Genomic DNA, 17,998 nt, shown 5'->3' with positions numbered 1-17,998 from the left:
GATTAGTCACAACAGCTTTCAGGGAGATCAATTTACCCAGGATTTACTTGATTCTGGAGCGCTAGGCTAAAATTTAACAGCTGTTGCATATTTTGGTCCCATGAAATCATTTCAAAGTAGATACAGTAGTAAGAAAAGCACCACCAAATAAAACACTATGTAGTAAACACAAAATTAAAGCACTGTTGAGAAAGGCAGATCAGCTTATCTTTTTATCATAGAAAAATTTGTGTTAACAGCATTTTCACTATGAAAACATCTGAACAAGCCTGAAACTCTTTACAGATTGACCTTAATACAGCAACACTATAGGAGACAAAATTTACTTTTATTTTTTTATTTCTTTAAATAAAGATAGCAAAAAGTGAAATTTTAATGCTACATTCGTTAATATTCATAAAATTTTTTTCAACTCAAGTTTAAATACTTTTGATTATATTAAAGAAAGTATAAAATACTGAATTCTACATTTTTAAACACTATTATTTTAGGAATCAGTCATCTCTTCATACTGCCACCATGTTTCCAATACTTCCACAGTGTCTTAAATATATCTCAAAAAAAATCTTGAATTCTGAAAAATAAGCAGAAAAAAACATAAATTGATGTAGTATGCCATCCAAATGGGGATGAGGTGATCTCTGACTCCTCTAGTGATTAGTGAAGCTGAGCATCTTTAACTTGTTGGACATTTATACAAGGGTGAGTCAAAAGTTATCTGCACTCCAGTTATATTAAAACTTCTATAAGTGCTACAGCCAGTGTAGAATTTATAATGGATAATTTTTGACTCACCCTCGTATGTCTCAGGAGAAATGTCTATTCAAGTCCTCTGACTGTTTTCTAATCAGGTTGTTTTTGTTCATTGTGAGAAGCGCCCTATGTTATAGGGCTTAGGCCCTTATATGATACGATTTTCTCCATAATTTATTCACATGGTTCCCTATTGGACATTTATGTCCCGGGGAATTGCTGGATCAAAAGGTATATGTATTTACAATTGATACATTACCACCTAATTGCTCAGAAGAGGTTATAGCAATTTACACCTCCACCAACTGCATTATATTCCATTATACTCTCAATGATCCTTCTGTACAACTTAAAGTTTTTTTTCTCACCTCTGAATTAATACTTCTAACTCTAAGTTATATTAACTAGAATTCAGGTAACAGATAAAGAATAAGATCTCATTTATTACATTAATAACTCTTAGAAATAATGCTGATTGCAATAAACATGCTAACAAAGCCTAGTTAAGGAAAACAGGCTTCTGAGAGTCTATGTGTCATTCAAATTTTACCTCTTAAGTAGGCTGGTACCACTTTTCAACACAGACATTAGTAATAAAACTTCTTGGGTTTTCCTTGGGGTCTTCCCAATTTGTTTTCCATTTCCTTCTTCAGTTTATTTGCCTTATATCTCTCAGCCATCACCACAAGATCCTCTGGGACACTCTGAAGCCATTAAATGCGTTATTAGGATTGAGATGATTCTTGTAATATAACAACTTTTCTACAAGATGCTGAAATGCCTCCAAATCTTCAGAGAATCTCTACAATTGATTATATGATACCTTCCAAACAGAATGGAATGTGTCCCTCTGCATATTCAACACCAAATCTTCAAGCTATGAAATCCAGCCTGGTCTTAAAAAAACCCCATCCGTAAGTACTCTGCCCTCCTGCTTGCGTGGCCCTTCAGGTGCTTCCCCGCACCTTTACCTGATGCCACTTTCTTGCCTCGAGGCCTGAGTATGTCACCTGCTTCCTCTACTCTCTCCAACCTCCACCCCACTGGGCTCTTCCTCAGCAGGTTCAGTGATGCTCACCACTATTAGATCAGGTTCCCCAGTTACATGAGGATGAGTCAAAAATTATCTGCACTCCAGTTATATTAAAACTTCTGTTGGCTGCACTGTTTTATCAGTGCTTTCTGTTCAGGGCTACTGTCTGCCCAGTCATTGCTGTGCAGGTGTGAACGTGTTACATCAGTTCATTTGTAAGTGTGGTGTGAGTAAAATTGGATGCCCTACTTGTGATTTGCATGAAAGAAGAGCAGCGTGCAGTGATTCGTTTTTTGTGGTCTGAGGCTGTACCTGACGCCATTATTTATTGGATACTTTGTGCGCAGTATGGAGAAAGAGTTTTGTTGCAAAGAAGTGTGTATGAATGGATAGAGAAGGTCAAGGAAGGTCGCACAAGTGTTAGCCATCAAGAAGAAGCCAGATGCCCATCCACGTCCACGGCTGATGACAACATTGAGCGTACACGTGAAATGATTCTGTTTTCTGGGATTCTCAAGGGCCAGTATTGGAACATTATTAGGAAAAAGGTTCAACAATCAACAGTGCTCGTTACAGTGAGATGCTTATTGAAGAGCTGAAGCCTAAGAGCATTGTGATCTTGCATGACAATGCACATCCGCACACTTCGGCCCACACTGTCGACACTCTGCAACAACTTCATTTCGAGGTGTTAAAGCATCCTCCCTATAGTCCTGATCTTGCTTCATTGGACTTTCCCCTGTTTGGTCCCCTGAAAGCAGCCCTACGAGGACGAAGATTCACTTCTGATGAAGACGTGAAGACAGTGCATTCAAGGCTCGCAGCTCAGCCTAAAACATTTTTTAATGAGGGAATACGAAAGCTTGTTCACATATAGACAAAGTGTATTGAAAAGCAAGGTGATTATGTCGAAAAATGATGTATTTGTTTTTTCTAAAAGTTAAGATAAATTCTACAGCCAGAGTGTGGATAATTTTTGACTCACCCTCATATATTATAGCACCTCATCTTTGCCATGCTACAGCCGTCATAACACACCTAATTATTTGTTTACTATCTGAATTTCCTGACAGGCAGTAAGCCCCAGTGCTTAGAATAAATGAAATTTGAACCTTAGAAAATAGAGTTGCATATCCTCACCTGATTAGCTCTTTCCAGAATATTAATTAATTCACTGGCAATCTTCCAATCATTTCTAGTGATAAGGGTAATAGATATCCCAGACCTCCTTCAAAGGGAAAAAAGTCAATGTAATTTGATTTATATAATTTATATTCATGATTCAGCTAGCAAAACAGAACAAAAACAGCAACAGCAAAATCTCAACTCTTAGGCTTCCCTGGTGGCATAGTGGTTAAGAATCTGCCTGCCAATGCAGGGGACATGGGTTCGATCCCTGGGCCGGGAAGATCCCACATGCCATGGAGCAACTAAGCCCGTGCGCCACGTCTACTGAGGCTGTGCTCTAGAGCCTGTGAGCCACAACTACTGAGCCCATGTGCCACAACTACTGAAGCCCACTTGCCTAGAGCCCATGCTCTGCAACAAGAGAAGCCACCACAATGAGAAGCCCATGCACCACAAAAGAGCAGCCCCCACTTGCCACAACTAGAGAAAGCCTGTGCACAGCAATGAACACCCAACGCAGCCAATAAATTAATTAATTTAAAAAATCTCAACTCGTTCATAAGCCCAACTATGTATGATGCATTAAGATTTAGCCATTCTGATAATGTGGTACATACATACAATGGAATACTACTCAGCCATGAAAAAGAATGAAATAATGCCGTCCGTAGCAACAAGGATGCCACTAGAGGTTATCATATTAAGTGAAGTAAGCCAGACAGACAAATAGCATATGATATCAATTATATGTGGAATCTAAAATATGACACAAATGAAATTATCTATGAAATAGAAATAGAATCATGGACATAGAGAACAGCCCTGTGGCTGTCAAGGGGGAGGGGGTTGGGGGAAGGATGGAGTGGCAGGTTGGGGTCAGCAGATGTAAGCTTTTATATATAGAATGGATAAACAAGATCCTACTGTACAACACAGGGAACTATATTCAATACCCTATGATAAACCATAATGGAAAAGAATATTAAAAAACAGAATGTATAACTGAATCACTTTGCTGTACAGCAGTAATTAACACAACACTGTAAGTCATCTACGCTTTGATTAAAAAAAAAATCTAGCCCCTCAAACAGTAATTCAGAACCTAATCTGTGGTTGTTTAAACAGCATGTTACAGGGATTTGATGATCATGTTCTCAGAGGGGACTCTGTGAGGAGAACGAGGAGGCGGGTTGGGTGGACCATGCTGACTTACCCTGCTCTCCCAGTGCGCCCTACTCGGTGCACATATTCTTCGATGTTCCGGGGAAAATCATAATTATAGACGTGAGTGACATCCTGGACATCAAGCCCACGAGATGCTAAATCAGTAGCAATCAGTATTCGCACTTTGCCTAAAGAGTAAAGCCAAAAGAATACAGACACATTGTGGTACAAACCAACCCAAGACACATCTGTCCCCTAATATTTGATCAGGTGAACTATTCTTGCTTTTAATATTAAAACTCTTAAAGACAGTGAAGATGGGAAGGGGTTACTTGGTCTTTTTTAATTGCTGGCAAGTTACAACACAACAGATACCACGGTTCAAATGGTCCATAAGCTATGGCAAAGATATATGCCTTTCAAGTAAATGAAGACAACATCCCCCACTGCAAATCACTGCCTCGATATCCAGGTTTTAAACATTAGCTTGAGATAGTTCTGAAAGTATGATTAATATTTAGAACAAGTATAGTTCTGGGATCTACAAGCCAAGGGCAGATCTTAGAAAAGGTACCATCACTCAGGCAAGCCCAGGCACTGGAGACTTATAAACTGCAATACTAATTGCATAAACGTACCTGTTTTAAAGTTTTTTAATGCTCTCTCTCGATCACTCTGTTCTCTGTTGCCATGCAGAGACTCTACTGATATATGCTGGATACCCAGATCGCTAGATAAATGATCAGCCCTGAAGCAAAAAAAGTCAGGGGTCTAAGTGCTTATTCTACTACCACCATCAATTCATTACTGTTACTTCCACTGGCAAGAGTCTGAAGTAACATACACACAGTAAGACATACACCACCCCCCACCAAACAGCACCCCCCCCCCATTTGAAATGAGTATACAAATAGAAACAATGCTAAAACAAACCCATGACTGATGATTTGAATGTAAAAAATACACTCACACAGCTTTCCGGCTAACAAATATTATGACTTTATCTTTGGGAGACATGCTCTCAATGAAAGCTTGGATATGCGATCGTTTCTCGTCTTCTGTGGTGACAATTATATTTTGCTTCACAGTACTTACAGCCTAAATGATTCAGAGATCACAGTACATCAACATTAATGGGCAAATCCCATACATTGGCTGGAAATCCGTCTTATTTCTATCATTGGTTAAATGTTTTAATAAACTGCTAGCAGGAAAAACGGCAGGTCCTTGCAAAGTCACCTGTTCCTACCCAAGGATTTATGGCTCAGTCTTTCACTTTTTACCACTTAGTCATCCAAGCTAAGCTGGGAACTCCTGAACTGTGTTGAAAGCATCTGGTTACCATCGTAGGAAAAGGAAAAACCACGGTTTGAGGCCAAGCTTACAAAACTATCGCCATGACTGTGGATACAGCCTTTACAATGAAGGTGTTCGGCTGATGATACAAAGACTTTCTGTTCAATAAGTATTTTGAAAACTTAACGCAAAATTTCAAAATATCGCTTGTTACCATTTTATTGACCCAGAGGTGAAGCAGATTCTGAAGCACTTATCCTGTCTTTCATGAAATCCAATGAAATGAGCCTAGGGGCAATGACCTGTTATTAATTACCAGTGATTTAAATAAAAGGTCATTTTTCATCAACGATTAGTTGAAAGGCCAATCTCAATTATGAAGTGAAAGGCCAGAGAACTGTATAATGGCAAAACATTTCCATAATTAATAAGATATAAATAGTTATTAAAAACAAACTTACAACTAGATCCAAAGTACCAACATACACAATCATGGGCTCTTTCAAATAAGATTGTGCGAGTCTACGGACAGCATATGGCCACGTTGCACTGGAGATAAAACGTAATACACAAACATTCAAAATTTATTACAAAGCAAACATTACTAAGTTTCCCTAAGAATGCTATGAACCAAGTTACTCATGAAAGACAAACTTAGTACTTTTTAATGAGGCCGATTTCACAGAAAACGTGTGCTTCGCAATGAACTGCTCATTGAAGCTGCTAGATTAAACCTTTAAATAAATTTAGTAGGTTTGTAAACAAAAGGTGAAGGAGGGCTATACCTTTCTAATCTATGGAAAGGTAAAATGAATTCAGGCATTAGACTCATTTTCTCTTGGCCTTTATAAAAGGCAAAAAAAAAAAAAACAGTATTTTTCATACACTGTCAGCAGGCAAAACCAAGTGCTTATGCCAACTAAAAACATTTTAACTGTACTGATGGTTGGGTATGTAAATTCAGATGTTTCTTCAACCACATATTATGAAAGTAACCACCTTCTGTCCTTTCACACTAATTACAAAGATGTGAAGTTTAGTAAGAAAACAAAATGAATAGATTTAGCATATTTCCCCAATCATATACTCTTCTTTACCTCAGCTTTATCTTCGCCAAAACGTATTCTGTAATCGAATGTTTACCTTTAGGGACTTCCCTGGTGGTCCAGTGGTAAAGAATCCACCTCCCAACGCAGGGCACGTGGGTTCAATCCCTGGTAGGGGAACTAAGATCCCACATGCCGCAGGGCAACTAAGCCCGTGCACCGCAACTACTGAGCTCAGCTTGTGTGCCTCAACACGAGAGGCTGCATGCTGCAAACTACAGAGCCCATGCACTCTGGACCCCACGTGCCCTGGAGCCCGCACACCACAACTAGAGAGAAGTCCACGCACTGCAACGAAGATCCTGCTTGCTGCAACTAAGACCCGATGCAGCCTAACAAAAAAATAAATACTAAAAAAAGTTTACAGGTGATTACTTTTCCTAATCCGAGACCCCCTGTGAAACAGTCTCCCCTGCATTCATAGAAATCTTTTTTTCTTAAACATTTATTTATTTATTATTTAGGTTGTGCCAGGTCTTAGCTGCGGCAAGTGGGATTTAGTTCCCTGACCAGGGATTCAACCTGGGCCCCCTGCACTGGAAGTTCGGAGACTTAACCACTGGACTGCCAGGGAAGTCCCTAGAAATCTTATTTTTAATTCAAGAAACCCAATAGTCATTATTAAACTGTTACACTGAGTTGCTTTACTAAGTGATGACATCTTTCACCAAAGGATTTCAAAATACTTTTTTTAAAAAATATATTTATTTATTTATTTATTTTATATGCTGTGTTTGGTCTTTTTTTTTTTTTTTTTTCCTGTTGTGCACGGGCTTTCGTTTTAGTTGTGGTGAGCATGGGCTGGTCTTCGCTGTGGTGCACGGGCTCCTCATTGCCGTGGCTTCTCCCGTTGCGGAGCACGGGCTCTAGGTGCGTGGGCTTCAGTAGTTGCAGCACATGGGCTCAACAGTTGTGGCTCATGGGCTCCAAAGTGCAGGCTCAATAGTTGTGGCGCATGGGCTTAGTTGCTCTCTGGCATGTGGGATCTTCCCGGAGCAGGGATCGAACCCATGTCCCCCACATTGGCAGGCGGATTCTCAACCACTGCGCCACCTAGGAAGCCCTCAAAATACTTTTAAGTAAGGCTCTAAAACGAAATGGATTCGGTTCCACTGATGTCTGCTTTGCAGGCTAGCGAATTAGACATACACCTACCTTGTCATAACTGTCTGCCTGTCTGGGCGCACATCTAACAAAATCTTCATTATCTGGGGTTCAAACCCCATATCCAGCATCTTGTCAGCTTCATCTAATACCTGCATGAAAAATGGCTAGATCAGGTATGGAAGGTAGCAAATATGTATGCTCTGTCTTTATGAAGACTAAGGTAACTTTCTCATTTCCTGTAGTTGCAACACAGATTAATTTCAGTTTGCCAACTAACAGTTTATAAATGTATTTAGTGAAAAAACAATTTAAGTGTCTAAAATACTCATGTGGAATTCTTTTGTACTTACCTGCATTTTCTAATACTTATAAAACGCTAAAATAGAATGATCTTAAAATCCATATTTTCACAAACTAGAGGAAATGAGAAACATTCCTAGGATTTAAAACCATTATGAAATGCACAGCCATTCTAAATGGTTTGGTAAGAGTTGGGTTCTTCCTCCCAGGACCCCAAACCCCTGCTCCATGCTTACCAGGTAGGTTACGCTCCTCAGGTACACAAAGTTACTCATTTGTAGGTCGTGGAGTCTTCCGGGAGTGGCAATAATGATATCTACACCTTTCGATAAGTCTCTTATTTGTCCATCTCTATTGCCACCACCATATATACAAACACTTAAAAAAATAATACAGAAGTTCATGTTCAGGAGGGGAATATTCCATCACAATTCGAACTCCCAACCAACCTAAGCATTTTGGGTATAAAGTTAAAAGTACATAAATCAAAAGTCTCAGGTAGTACAGTATTGGCCCCTTTCTGAGAACCACCCACACCCACCAACCCACAGTGATGTGTCCCTCAAAAGCCATGTCTGTATCCTTCTTATCTGACCCCAGCACCTTGGCTACAGTCGGTCTGGATCAGGGGTAAGGTTGACCCACACTGAGCCAATCAGCTTCTCAGGATGTGTGAAAATTACGGGGAGGATGTTTAAAGCTACAAATGATTAAAATGCAGATGCAGGAATGGTCAGAGAAATGACTCACCTTTTAAGACCTTTATACGAATATTTACAGCACTCAGCTTCCACCTGCAAAGCTAATTCTCGAGTGGGGGTGAGGACTAACATGCCGGGCCCGTTCCTGGCTCTTTGGAGAGAAAACACGTTAGTAAAGCACCCAACTCAGATACATAGGACCTTCATTCAGTGCCTGCAATGAGGGAATTCCCTGGCAGTCCACTGGACAGAACGCTGAGCTTTCTTCTGCCGAGGGCCCGGGTTCAGTCCCTGGTCGGGGAACTAACATCCCACAAGCCGTGTGGCATGGCAAAAAAAAAAAAAAAGGCAGCAATGAATGTCAAAGTCACAAACAAGCACCATACAATCAAAAGTGGAGAAATAAAGAAAACCAGCCTAACAAAAAAATCCTAGGGCCCAGACACCAGCCTTTTCATTGAACATGGCCAGGGCTTTCCTGTGTCAGACATTCTCACAGAATCGTACTGGACGTGGTAATTTAAACAATTTGTTTCTGATGTTTCACTACTAAGACTTTCGGTGGATAGATACTACCTATTGCTTCCTGGAAATGTTTTGTCCACTTATATCCCACCAGCACAACACAAGTGTATTTCCCTGAGATTAGGCATAACCTTTGGACCAGTGCAATCGAAGAAACTTTCATTGCTTTCTTGGAATCCATATCTATCAAACCTCTAAAGAGAACCCAGATGTAGAAATTCTTACACAGGCTGTGAGTCAATATGAATAAATCCAGGCATTAAGTAGGACAATGTCTTCCCTGTTCCAGTCTGGGCTACTCCTATGAGATCTACTCCTTGGAGAATGATTGGCCATGCCTGTGACTGAAACAGAATGGTATTAAAATGAACAGTGCATTTCTTTCCGTCAAGTGTTCCTCCTCTCCAAAATGCTTGAGAAGCCCCAAACTTCTCAAGCATTTTGAGTGCTAGGCAGCAGTGGAGGTACTGGGGGTACCAGGGGATGCTCCCTGGTGTTATAACTTCTAATGGCCAGATTGGGGTGGGGGGCAGTCAGTGAAATGTTAGAACGAAAGAAAGCATACCTGAATTGGTGTTGGCTTGTGAAAACCTGCCTTTTGAAGGTTTCTCATAACTTCAGGGTAGCAGTGAAATGCGTCCTCAAAATCACAAGTAGGGTTGGGAAGAGGACGTTTCTTACCATCTTTCAAGTCATCACATGTTATATTATAATTTTCCTTCCTTAAAGGAAAAACAGAACAAGGATTAGTGGCTTTGGGCACTTTACTCCCCAGTCAAGAAATTTTCTCCAACATTAGTTCGCATCATATCTAGAAATTCAACTGCAACTGATTAGGATGAGACTGCTGGTTAAGTTACAGTAAAATATACTAAGAAATAGAAGCAAGCCTGTCTTTTTTTTTAACCAGAATAGTTTCAGAGAAGGAAAAAAATTACATTGTATGCATGAATGAGCCAATGAAAAGTTCATGGACAGGTTAAGAACAGAGCCTGAAAATTATATGCTTCATGAATCAAAGTCAGATTTGGCAAACACCTGAGAGTCTATAATGTTTCACACACATTGCCTTAATTAATCCTCAACAATACTTTGAAGTGGGAATTACTCTCATTTGACAGGTGATCTTTAGTTACTTGTCCACGGTCAGAGCCTTACCCAATCCTGCTCTGTCTGCTATATCACATTATCTTAGTTTTTTTTTTATTTTTTATTTTTTTTATTTTTTTGGGGGTACACCAGGTTCAATCATCTGTTTTTATACACATATCCCCGTATTCCCTCCCTTCCTTGTATCTTAGTTTTTTATAACAGATATTAATAGAAAAAGTGTTGCCATTACGGCCTTTAATTCCAGATAATAGGACTTCCCTGATGACACAGTGGGTTCTTTGTTTGCTTATAAATTTATTTATTTACTTATCGGCTGTGTTGGGTCTTCGTTGCTGCGCATGGGCTTTAGTTGCGATAAGCAGGGGTTACTCTTCATAGCAGTGCGCGGTCTCCTCACTGCGGTAGCTTCTCTTGTTGCAGAGCACAAGCTCTAGGTGCATGGGCTTCAGTAGTTGTGGCATGTGGGCTCAATAGTTGTGGCTCGCAGCACCGAGAGCACAGGTTCAGTAGTTGTGACGCAAGGGCCTAGCTGCTCTGTGGCATGTGGGATCTTCCCAGACCAGGGCTCGAACTCGTGTCCTCTGCATTGGCAAGTGGATTCTTAACCACTGGGCCACCAGGGAAGTCCCAGCACAGTGGTTAAGATCTGCCTGCCAATGCAGGGGACATGGGTTCGATCTGTGGTCAGGGAAGATTCCACATGTCATGGAGCAACTAAGCCCATGTGCCGCAAATACTGAGCCTACATGCCACAACCACTGAAGCCCGCAAGCCTAGAGCCTGTGCTCCATAACAAAAGAAGCCACCGCACTGAGAAGCCTGTACACCACAATGAAGAGTAGCCCCCACTCACTACAACTAGAGAAAGCCTGTGTGTAGCAATGAAGACACAACACAGCCAAAAAAAAAAAAAAAAAAAAAAAAAAAAATCCAGATAATAAGGACTGAAGAGTAAGAAATTTTCTAATATTTAGATATCAGATCAATTTCTTATGACTTTAAACAGATGTAAAAATAATTCTTGAAAACTGCTTATACAGCAGGCACTAACCACGTCTCTTTAAATTTAAAATTTTAAATTCAGTTCCTCAATTATACTAGATATATTTTAAGAGTTTAATAGCCATATATGGATAGTAACTATTCTAGACACAAATGTAGCTCATTTCCCATCTTTGCCAAAAGTTTTACTGGTTAGCAATGCTCTAATATATATGAAGTAGGGTGCAACCAAGTTTTCTTTTGAGCAGGAAGCTACAGTTTCAAATGCAATCATCTCCAATCTTTCCCTGAGTTAATTTACTAACATAACTCTACAAATACTCACTAAAAAGTAGTAAAACTACCCACCTCCAATTGTCTACTTGGTCTTGTGACATTGAACTTGTTGTTTCTGACTCCACATAAAAGTTTTTCTTAATCGGAGGTAAACCTGAGACAAAAACCAAAATTTAAACTTCAATGATTAATGAGAATTTACATTTCATTCACATTCTTTCAAAGCAACAGAAATCAACTAAAATCTGTATCAAGTTCACCTTGCACAGATACAGTTTTAGACAGTTGTTTTACACTTTGCCAGCAAGGCTTATGCCAGCCTCTAAGAGACCTCCGTTTTTGGTTTGTCTTTCAATTACATGTCACCCAAGAAAGAGATCTTTAATAATTAAATATAAAATAAAAGAAACCATGCTTCACAAGACACACAGGCATCACAACTGATGAATCTTCTCTGATAGTAAACTCACTTTCGTTTCTTTGAAGGTCCATCCCATTGCTGTTAGGAATAAAATATTTATTCTTATTCTATCCTCTGAAGCTACTTTGTTTTATTTTTTAAATGCTTATCACACTTCCACCAAACTTAAATCCTTTTTCTGCCCCCCATTCCTATCCCAAATCTCCCAACACATGTTGTTGTGATGGCACTGGACAGGCTGACCACCGCAGTAGAATTAATCCTTGTTAATATTTGTCACATGGTAGTGTTCACTGTTTAACATTAAATAAATGATGTTATCTCACTGCCTCATTCTGATCAAATCAACTCCTGAATTTACTCTGAAGTTCAGTGAATAATGTAGAACATTATACTCCATAAATAATTCCAAGCGAGAATTTAAAAAACCCATTTCTTCAAGAACTATATGATCTCATTAAATGTTTTTCCCTTTTTTATTTTGCCCTTCTTGGCCAGGACACTCCCAAAATCAGTTTTTGCTCAGTCACAGAAAAATGTTAATTCGTGGTTGGCATGTTTACTTACTTCATTTCCCTTCCAGCCCAATTTTCTATTTTTATTAAACTTGTGCAGCAAGTTACCTCAAATAAGACAAGGTATAAATAAGCTTTAACTTTCCATTTATAACATAAATCACAACACAGACACAGAAATATCATGTCTTAGGGACTAACTGCAGCATTTCAAATTCTACTGTCATTTTGCATATAGATTTCATTAATAAGAGCAACACGTTTTATAGAGGCTAAAAACCTCAATAAGAGGAACAACAATAACACACGAAAATTCTGGGATCCAGCACTAACCTGCCCACTTCTTTTCACTCCATTTCAAAATATTTTCTCGGAACTTATCCCAATCAACCAGTTTATGATTTCCTGAAACATCTTTCCTTGCATCTTTTCCATTCGAAGGTTGGACAGCAGCAACATCTGTTAAAAATATTCCAAATTAGTTTCCAAGCAAATCCTACCAGCATAAAATCCAAAACCATTTTACTATTTTTTATTTTAATAACCTAACAATAATAATGCTTGAAACATAAAATTTAGGAATTTGGTACAACAGTGCCATGACAATTCTGGTCACGGTTTGTCAGTAATCTACTTCAGATTTCTGCAATGCCAAAAAAAAAAAAAAAGTTATTGGAGAAGTTAAAAAGCATGAGCGCCTAGTGTCTGCTAATAAATAATGCATCACTTAATCTGTACAACAATACTGTGCGGCAGATGTTACTCCAGGTAAACAGAAGAAACAGTGTCTTAGAAGCTTTTTAGAGGTTCTTTCCTGAGAAACAATAAGAGGCAAGCTGCCAACGGAACCCAAGACTCCTCCTTGCTGCTTCTGGAAATGGTTCATTAATGGCTTTTTCTGCAGTCCAAGTAGATCTGAGATTTTTTAAAATATCAAATAATTAGGCAGTTTTCAAAGTCAGTCACGTTACAGAGAAGTGACCATAGACAGGAGGCCAGGACTAATCCTTGCTATACCATCAATAGGGAAGTGTATTAAAAGATTATTTTATTTTCAGTCAAAAGAAAAACTGCTAGGCCTAACCAAAGATATTAAGTGTTTTAGTTTGAGTAGAAGTATTCTGGATTTCATAGAAAAAAATTCTATAAGAGATTAGATTTAATGATGGCAAGCCAAAGCTTTCTTATTAGGAAAAGCAGCTATAATATGTCTTATAACACTGAATAAAACATTTAAAATTTTATAAGGCTTTAGTGAGCAAAAAGACTTACTAAGTTTGGGTTCTGTTTTGCAGTCTTCTTGTTTTTTAACAAGATTATCTATCAGTGTTTTCGCTTTGTTCTGCATTGCCTTGGTGCCAAAAATTCTCACTTCCGCTTCAGGGTACCCTTTTATTATCTAGATACAAGGTGGGAAATAGATGAGACAAGTCCTTTTATCATTCCCCTTGCACTCAACCTCAAATAGTATAAAAGTGTAAAGTAAATATAGGCTTGCCATCAATCAGCCTCTAAGATATAATGAATGGACTACAGCTAAGGTGAGTACTTAAAAAGAAGTATGAAGAACTTTGGCAACTTATCTCAATGACCACAGTGTGTTAATAACGGAACAGAAATTAGAGTTAGGAATGAACCATAGTTCATCCTCTTTAAGGATTTAAGAACACAGATAATGTACCTGTATTTTGGTGTATGTTGAGCTCTGGATCTCTTTTATTTTTGACCCACCATGACCTGTTTTTAAAAATAAAGGAATTTTTTTTTTTAAAGATTGAAATCAATTACAGGGAACCTACTACCTAGTTTGCTCAAAGAACCTTCTCTAGTTCTTCCCAAATCATCCAAACAAAGGCTCCTGGGGTCCAGTAATCACTTTCAGTTTGGAAAAAGGGAAGCAGGAGCCTTCTATTCCAAATTCTGCTGGGTGGTAGGAGGTTCCTTTCCCACGGGTAGATACTAAGGATTCATCAGCAGCTCAAGGAAAGACTAATTGGATCCAAAGCGTTGGTAAGAACGTGAAGAAATTGGAATTCTTACACACAACTCAGTCAAAAAATTACAATTAAAAAATGGTCAAAGGTCTTTGAATAGGCCTTTCTTTGAAGACATATTTATGAGCAACAAGTGTATATGAAAAGATGCATGAAATCATCAGAAATATGCAAACCAAAACCACGAGATATCACCTGTTAGAATGGCTCTCATCAAAAAGACAAGGGGTAACAAGCTGGCGAGGATGTGGAGAAAGGGAACCCTTCTACACTGTGGGTGGGACTGTAAATTGGTGCAGCCACTATGGAAACAGTATGCAGATGCCCTTAAAAACTAAAAACAGAACTACCATATGATCCAGCAATCCCACTTCTGGGAACTTACGCACAAGAATTGAAACTAGGATCTCAGAATGATATCTGAATTCCCATATTCATTTCATCATGATTCACAGTAACTAAGAGGCAGAAATCACCTAAATATCTGTCAACAGATGACTGGAGGAAGAAAACGTGGCATATGCATACAATGCAAGTTTTCAGCCTTAAAAGGAAATCCTGCCATTTGTGACAACACAGAATAACCCTGAGGACATTACACTAAGCGAAATGAGCCGATCACAAAAATACTGTAGATTCCACTTCCACGAGTTGTCTAATGTATCAAACTTTTATAGAAACAAAGCAGAATGGTGGCTGCCAGGGATGGGGGAAAGGGGAAATGAGTTATTGATAGGTAGATTTAGTCGTGCAAGATGAAAACCTTCTACAGATCTACTATACAACGATGTTCCCACAGTCAACAACACTGTCAATGTATGTTGTTTACCACAATTTTAAAAGGGGGGGCAAACCTTAATTCCGATCATTTCTAAATGCTTTTCAAAAATGGATTTGTAAGACTCACGATATACTACGAAAAAAGGCCCTCTTTCCAGCAGCATCAGAAAGGTATCACGGTATCAGAAAGGTATCACGGCATCAGAAAGGTCCGGGGTGGGGGGGACCCGACGGGGGGGGGGGGGGACCCGACCCTGCTCAGTGGCCACTGATTGCAGGCGAGGCAGGCAGGGAGGGGATGCCGCAGGCCCCGCCCCCACCCACCCCACCCCGGCCCTCCGCTCTCACCGATCACCGTGCCCACCCAGTCGTTCTTCAGCCCGAAGGAGAGGGGTGGCTCCCAGAAACCAGCGCCCACGGGCTGCTGGAGGCCAGAGGGGCCCCTCCAGCAGCCACGTCCGCCGGCCCTCTGGCCTCTGCGACCGCCTTGGCTCGGCTCCTCCACCCGCCTGCTTTCCGGAGACCGAGGCAACGCCGCGCCCCGCTGGGAAGCAACGATCCAGAAGGAGGCGTTGGAGCCGGCTTCCGGCTGAGACATGGCTCCGAACAGGATTCCGCGTGTCCTCTGCCTTCCGGCAGGCCCTACACACACTCGAGGTGCCGTCGAAGGCTGGTCTACAAGAGCAGCCACGCAGCCACTGCTCCAGGCGCCCGAGCGCTGCCGCCCCGCCCAGGCCACCGCCCATTGGCGGACACGACGCTGCGTGCGAGGCTGGACCAATGGGGTGACTCTGCCCTGCACTCCCTCCATCCTACAAGAGCGCATGGGCGAGTCCCTGCGCGGGCCTGGTCCTTACCTGGTGGGGGCTGCGGAGGGGTCTTTTGCGCTTTTCCCGCTACACACCCCCCGCCGCCCTCCCCCACTCCGCTCCCCACCTGTCAGGGTCTCGGAAACAGCAGCTACGTGTCACAACAGAACCCGATACATACATTAAAAATTTGAAATAAAAGGTTGGCAATAGCATTCACCATTGCTATGTGAGCAACACTTTGATATAGTTAAGCCTATGTGAGGTTTTAATATGGTGGCTGTCACACTTGGAAAAGATACATGCACCCCTCCAAGGTTCATAGCAGCACTATTTGCAATAGTCAAGACGTGGAAGCAACCTAAATGTTCATCTACAGGTGGATGGATAAAGAAGATGTGGTATGTATACATAATGAAATACTGTTAAGCCATAAAAAGAAAAATGAAATGCATGAATGGACCTAGAGATTATCACACTAAGTGAAGCCAGAAAAAGATAAATATCATATAGTATCACTTACATGTGGAATCTAAAAAAGTGATACAAATGAACTTATTTACAAAACAGAAATAGGCTCACAGACATAGAAAACAACCTTATAGTTACCAAAGGGGAAGCAGGAGGAGGGATAAATTAGGAATTTGGGATTAAAATATACACACTACCACATGTAAAATAGATAACCAACAACAAACTACTGTATAGTACAGGGAATTATACTCTATATTTTGTAATAACAGATAAGGGAAAAGCATCTGAAAAAAAAGATATATGTGTATATATAACTGAATCACTTTGCTGTACACCTGAAACTAACACAACATTGTAAATCAACTATACTTTAAAAAAAATACAAAATTTAAAAATAAGATAAAATGTTGGATGTAATCCACAAAATTTAGTAACCAACAGGTTAAAAATCTGGCACCCAACAGATACTGCTTCAAGCCTTCACAGAACACTTGACCTGAATGTTTGCTGTAATTTAGGGGCTACCGAAATAAATTGAATAAATGCCTGAAGCACTCCCATTTTTGCAGACTGGCTCTGTGGCTGGACATATTATTCCAGGGGTGCAATCCAGATGGGAGTGCCCCTACTTTTATTAGGATCTTCAAATTGTCTGAAGAAATTTCTGTTTGATCATCTGTTAATCAAACATAGTAGACATCTATTATAATGCTAGGTACTGTGGTTTGTGTCCAGGATTGGAAAAAAAAAAAGTACTACTCATGGTCCATCCTGGGTTGAATGGGTTAATGTAGAATTAACTATAACTCTGAATGCAATAAGCCCTGGACTAATAGGATTACAATGTTATTGCAGCACCCAGGGAACACAAAGATTAATGTTTTATGTATTTAATCTCCTTTCTCTAGTCCTTATTCTGAAATGGGTTGTATTAATGATCTTTAGAAAGAAGTCTTGTTGGATTAGATTTGCTAACATTTTATTGAGGATATTTGCATCTATGTACCTTTAATAGTTCTGTATGTTTCTTGCAATGTCTTTTTTTGGTTTTGGTATTAGGGCCATGCTGGCCTCATGGAATGAGTTAGGAAGTTTTCTTTCCTTTGGTATTTTCTGGAAGATATTGTAGAAAGTTGGTATAATTTCTTTCTTAAATGTGTGTTAGAATTCACCAGTGAACACATCTGGACCTGGTGCTTTCTATTTTACAAGCTGTTAATTGTTGATTTAATTTATTTAATAAATGTAGGCCTATTCAATTTGTCTATTTCTTCTTATGTGAGTTTTGCCAGGTTGTGTCTTTCAAGGAATTGGTCCATTTCACCTAATTTATCAAACTTGTCGAGATAGACTTGTTCATAATATTCCTTTATTATCTTTTAAAAGTCCATGGGATCTGTAGTGATGTCCCATTTTTCATGTCTGATATTAGTAATTTGTATCTTCTCCCTTTTTTTTCTTAGTTTAGCCTGGCTAAAGGTTTGCTGATTTTATTGATTTT

The 17,998-nt window shown here is 39.7% G+C and overlaps 1 protein-coding gene across 1 annotated transcript; it reads right to left on the bottom strand.

Moving 5' to 3' along the window:
• Positions 1–1,340: 1,340 nt before the first annotated feature.
• On the bottom strand, positions 1,341–16,025 carry DDX43 (DEAD-box helicase 43). Its single transcript, XM_057739947.1, has 16 exons — positions 15,563–16,025; positions 14,122–14,177; positions 13,713–13,839; positions 12,774–12,899; positions 11,577–11,658; positions 9,679–9,835; positions 9,339–9,457; positions 8,638–8,739; positions 8,124–8,265; positions 7,636–7,736; positions 5,836–5,923; positions 5,049–5,176; positions 4,717–4,826; positions 4,128–4,266; positions 2,927–3,014; positions 1,341–1,457 (listed from the first exon to the last, which is right to left on the bottom strand). Exons 1-16 carry the CDS (start codon positions 16,023–16,025, stop codon positions 1,341–1,343), a joined length of 2,145 nt encoding a protein of 714 aa, XP_057595930.1.
• Positions 16,026–17,998: the final 1,973 nt, after the last annotated feature.

The sequence above is a fragment of the Hippopotamus amphibius genome, chromosome 6 (assembly GCF_030028045.1).
Source record: "Hippopotamus amphibius kiboko isolate mHipAmp2 chromosome 6, mHipAmp2.hap2, whole genome shotgun sequence".
NCBI lineage: Eukaryota > Metazoa > Chordata > Mammalia > Artiodactyla > Hippopotamidae > Hippopotamus > Hippopotamus amphibius.
The sequence above is the reverse complement of the archived record's forward strand: the minus strand, read 5'-3'. Positions and strand labels throughout refer to the sequence as shown.

What these genes read in the sequence shown, in the direction of transcription:
- DDX43 (XM_057739947.1), bottom strand. Translation starts at nt 16,025, where the DNA reads ATGGAGGGAGTGCAGGGCAGAGTCACCCCATTGGTCCAGCCTCGCACG. An exon ending in CATATTGACTCACAGCCTGT is followed by an intron (nt 8,740 to 9,338) that starts GTAAGAATTTCT and finishes TTCTCTCCAAAG; the next exon opens with AGCCAGGAACGGGCCCGGCA. An exon ending in TTGGTACTTTGGATCTAGTT is followed by an intron (nt 5,177 to 5,835) that starts GTAAGTTTGTTT and finishes TGAATCATTTAG; the next exon opens with GCTGTAAGTACTGTGAAGCA.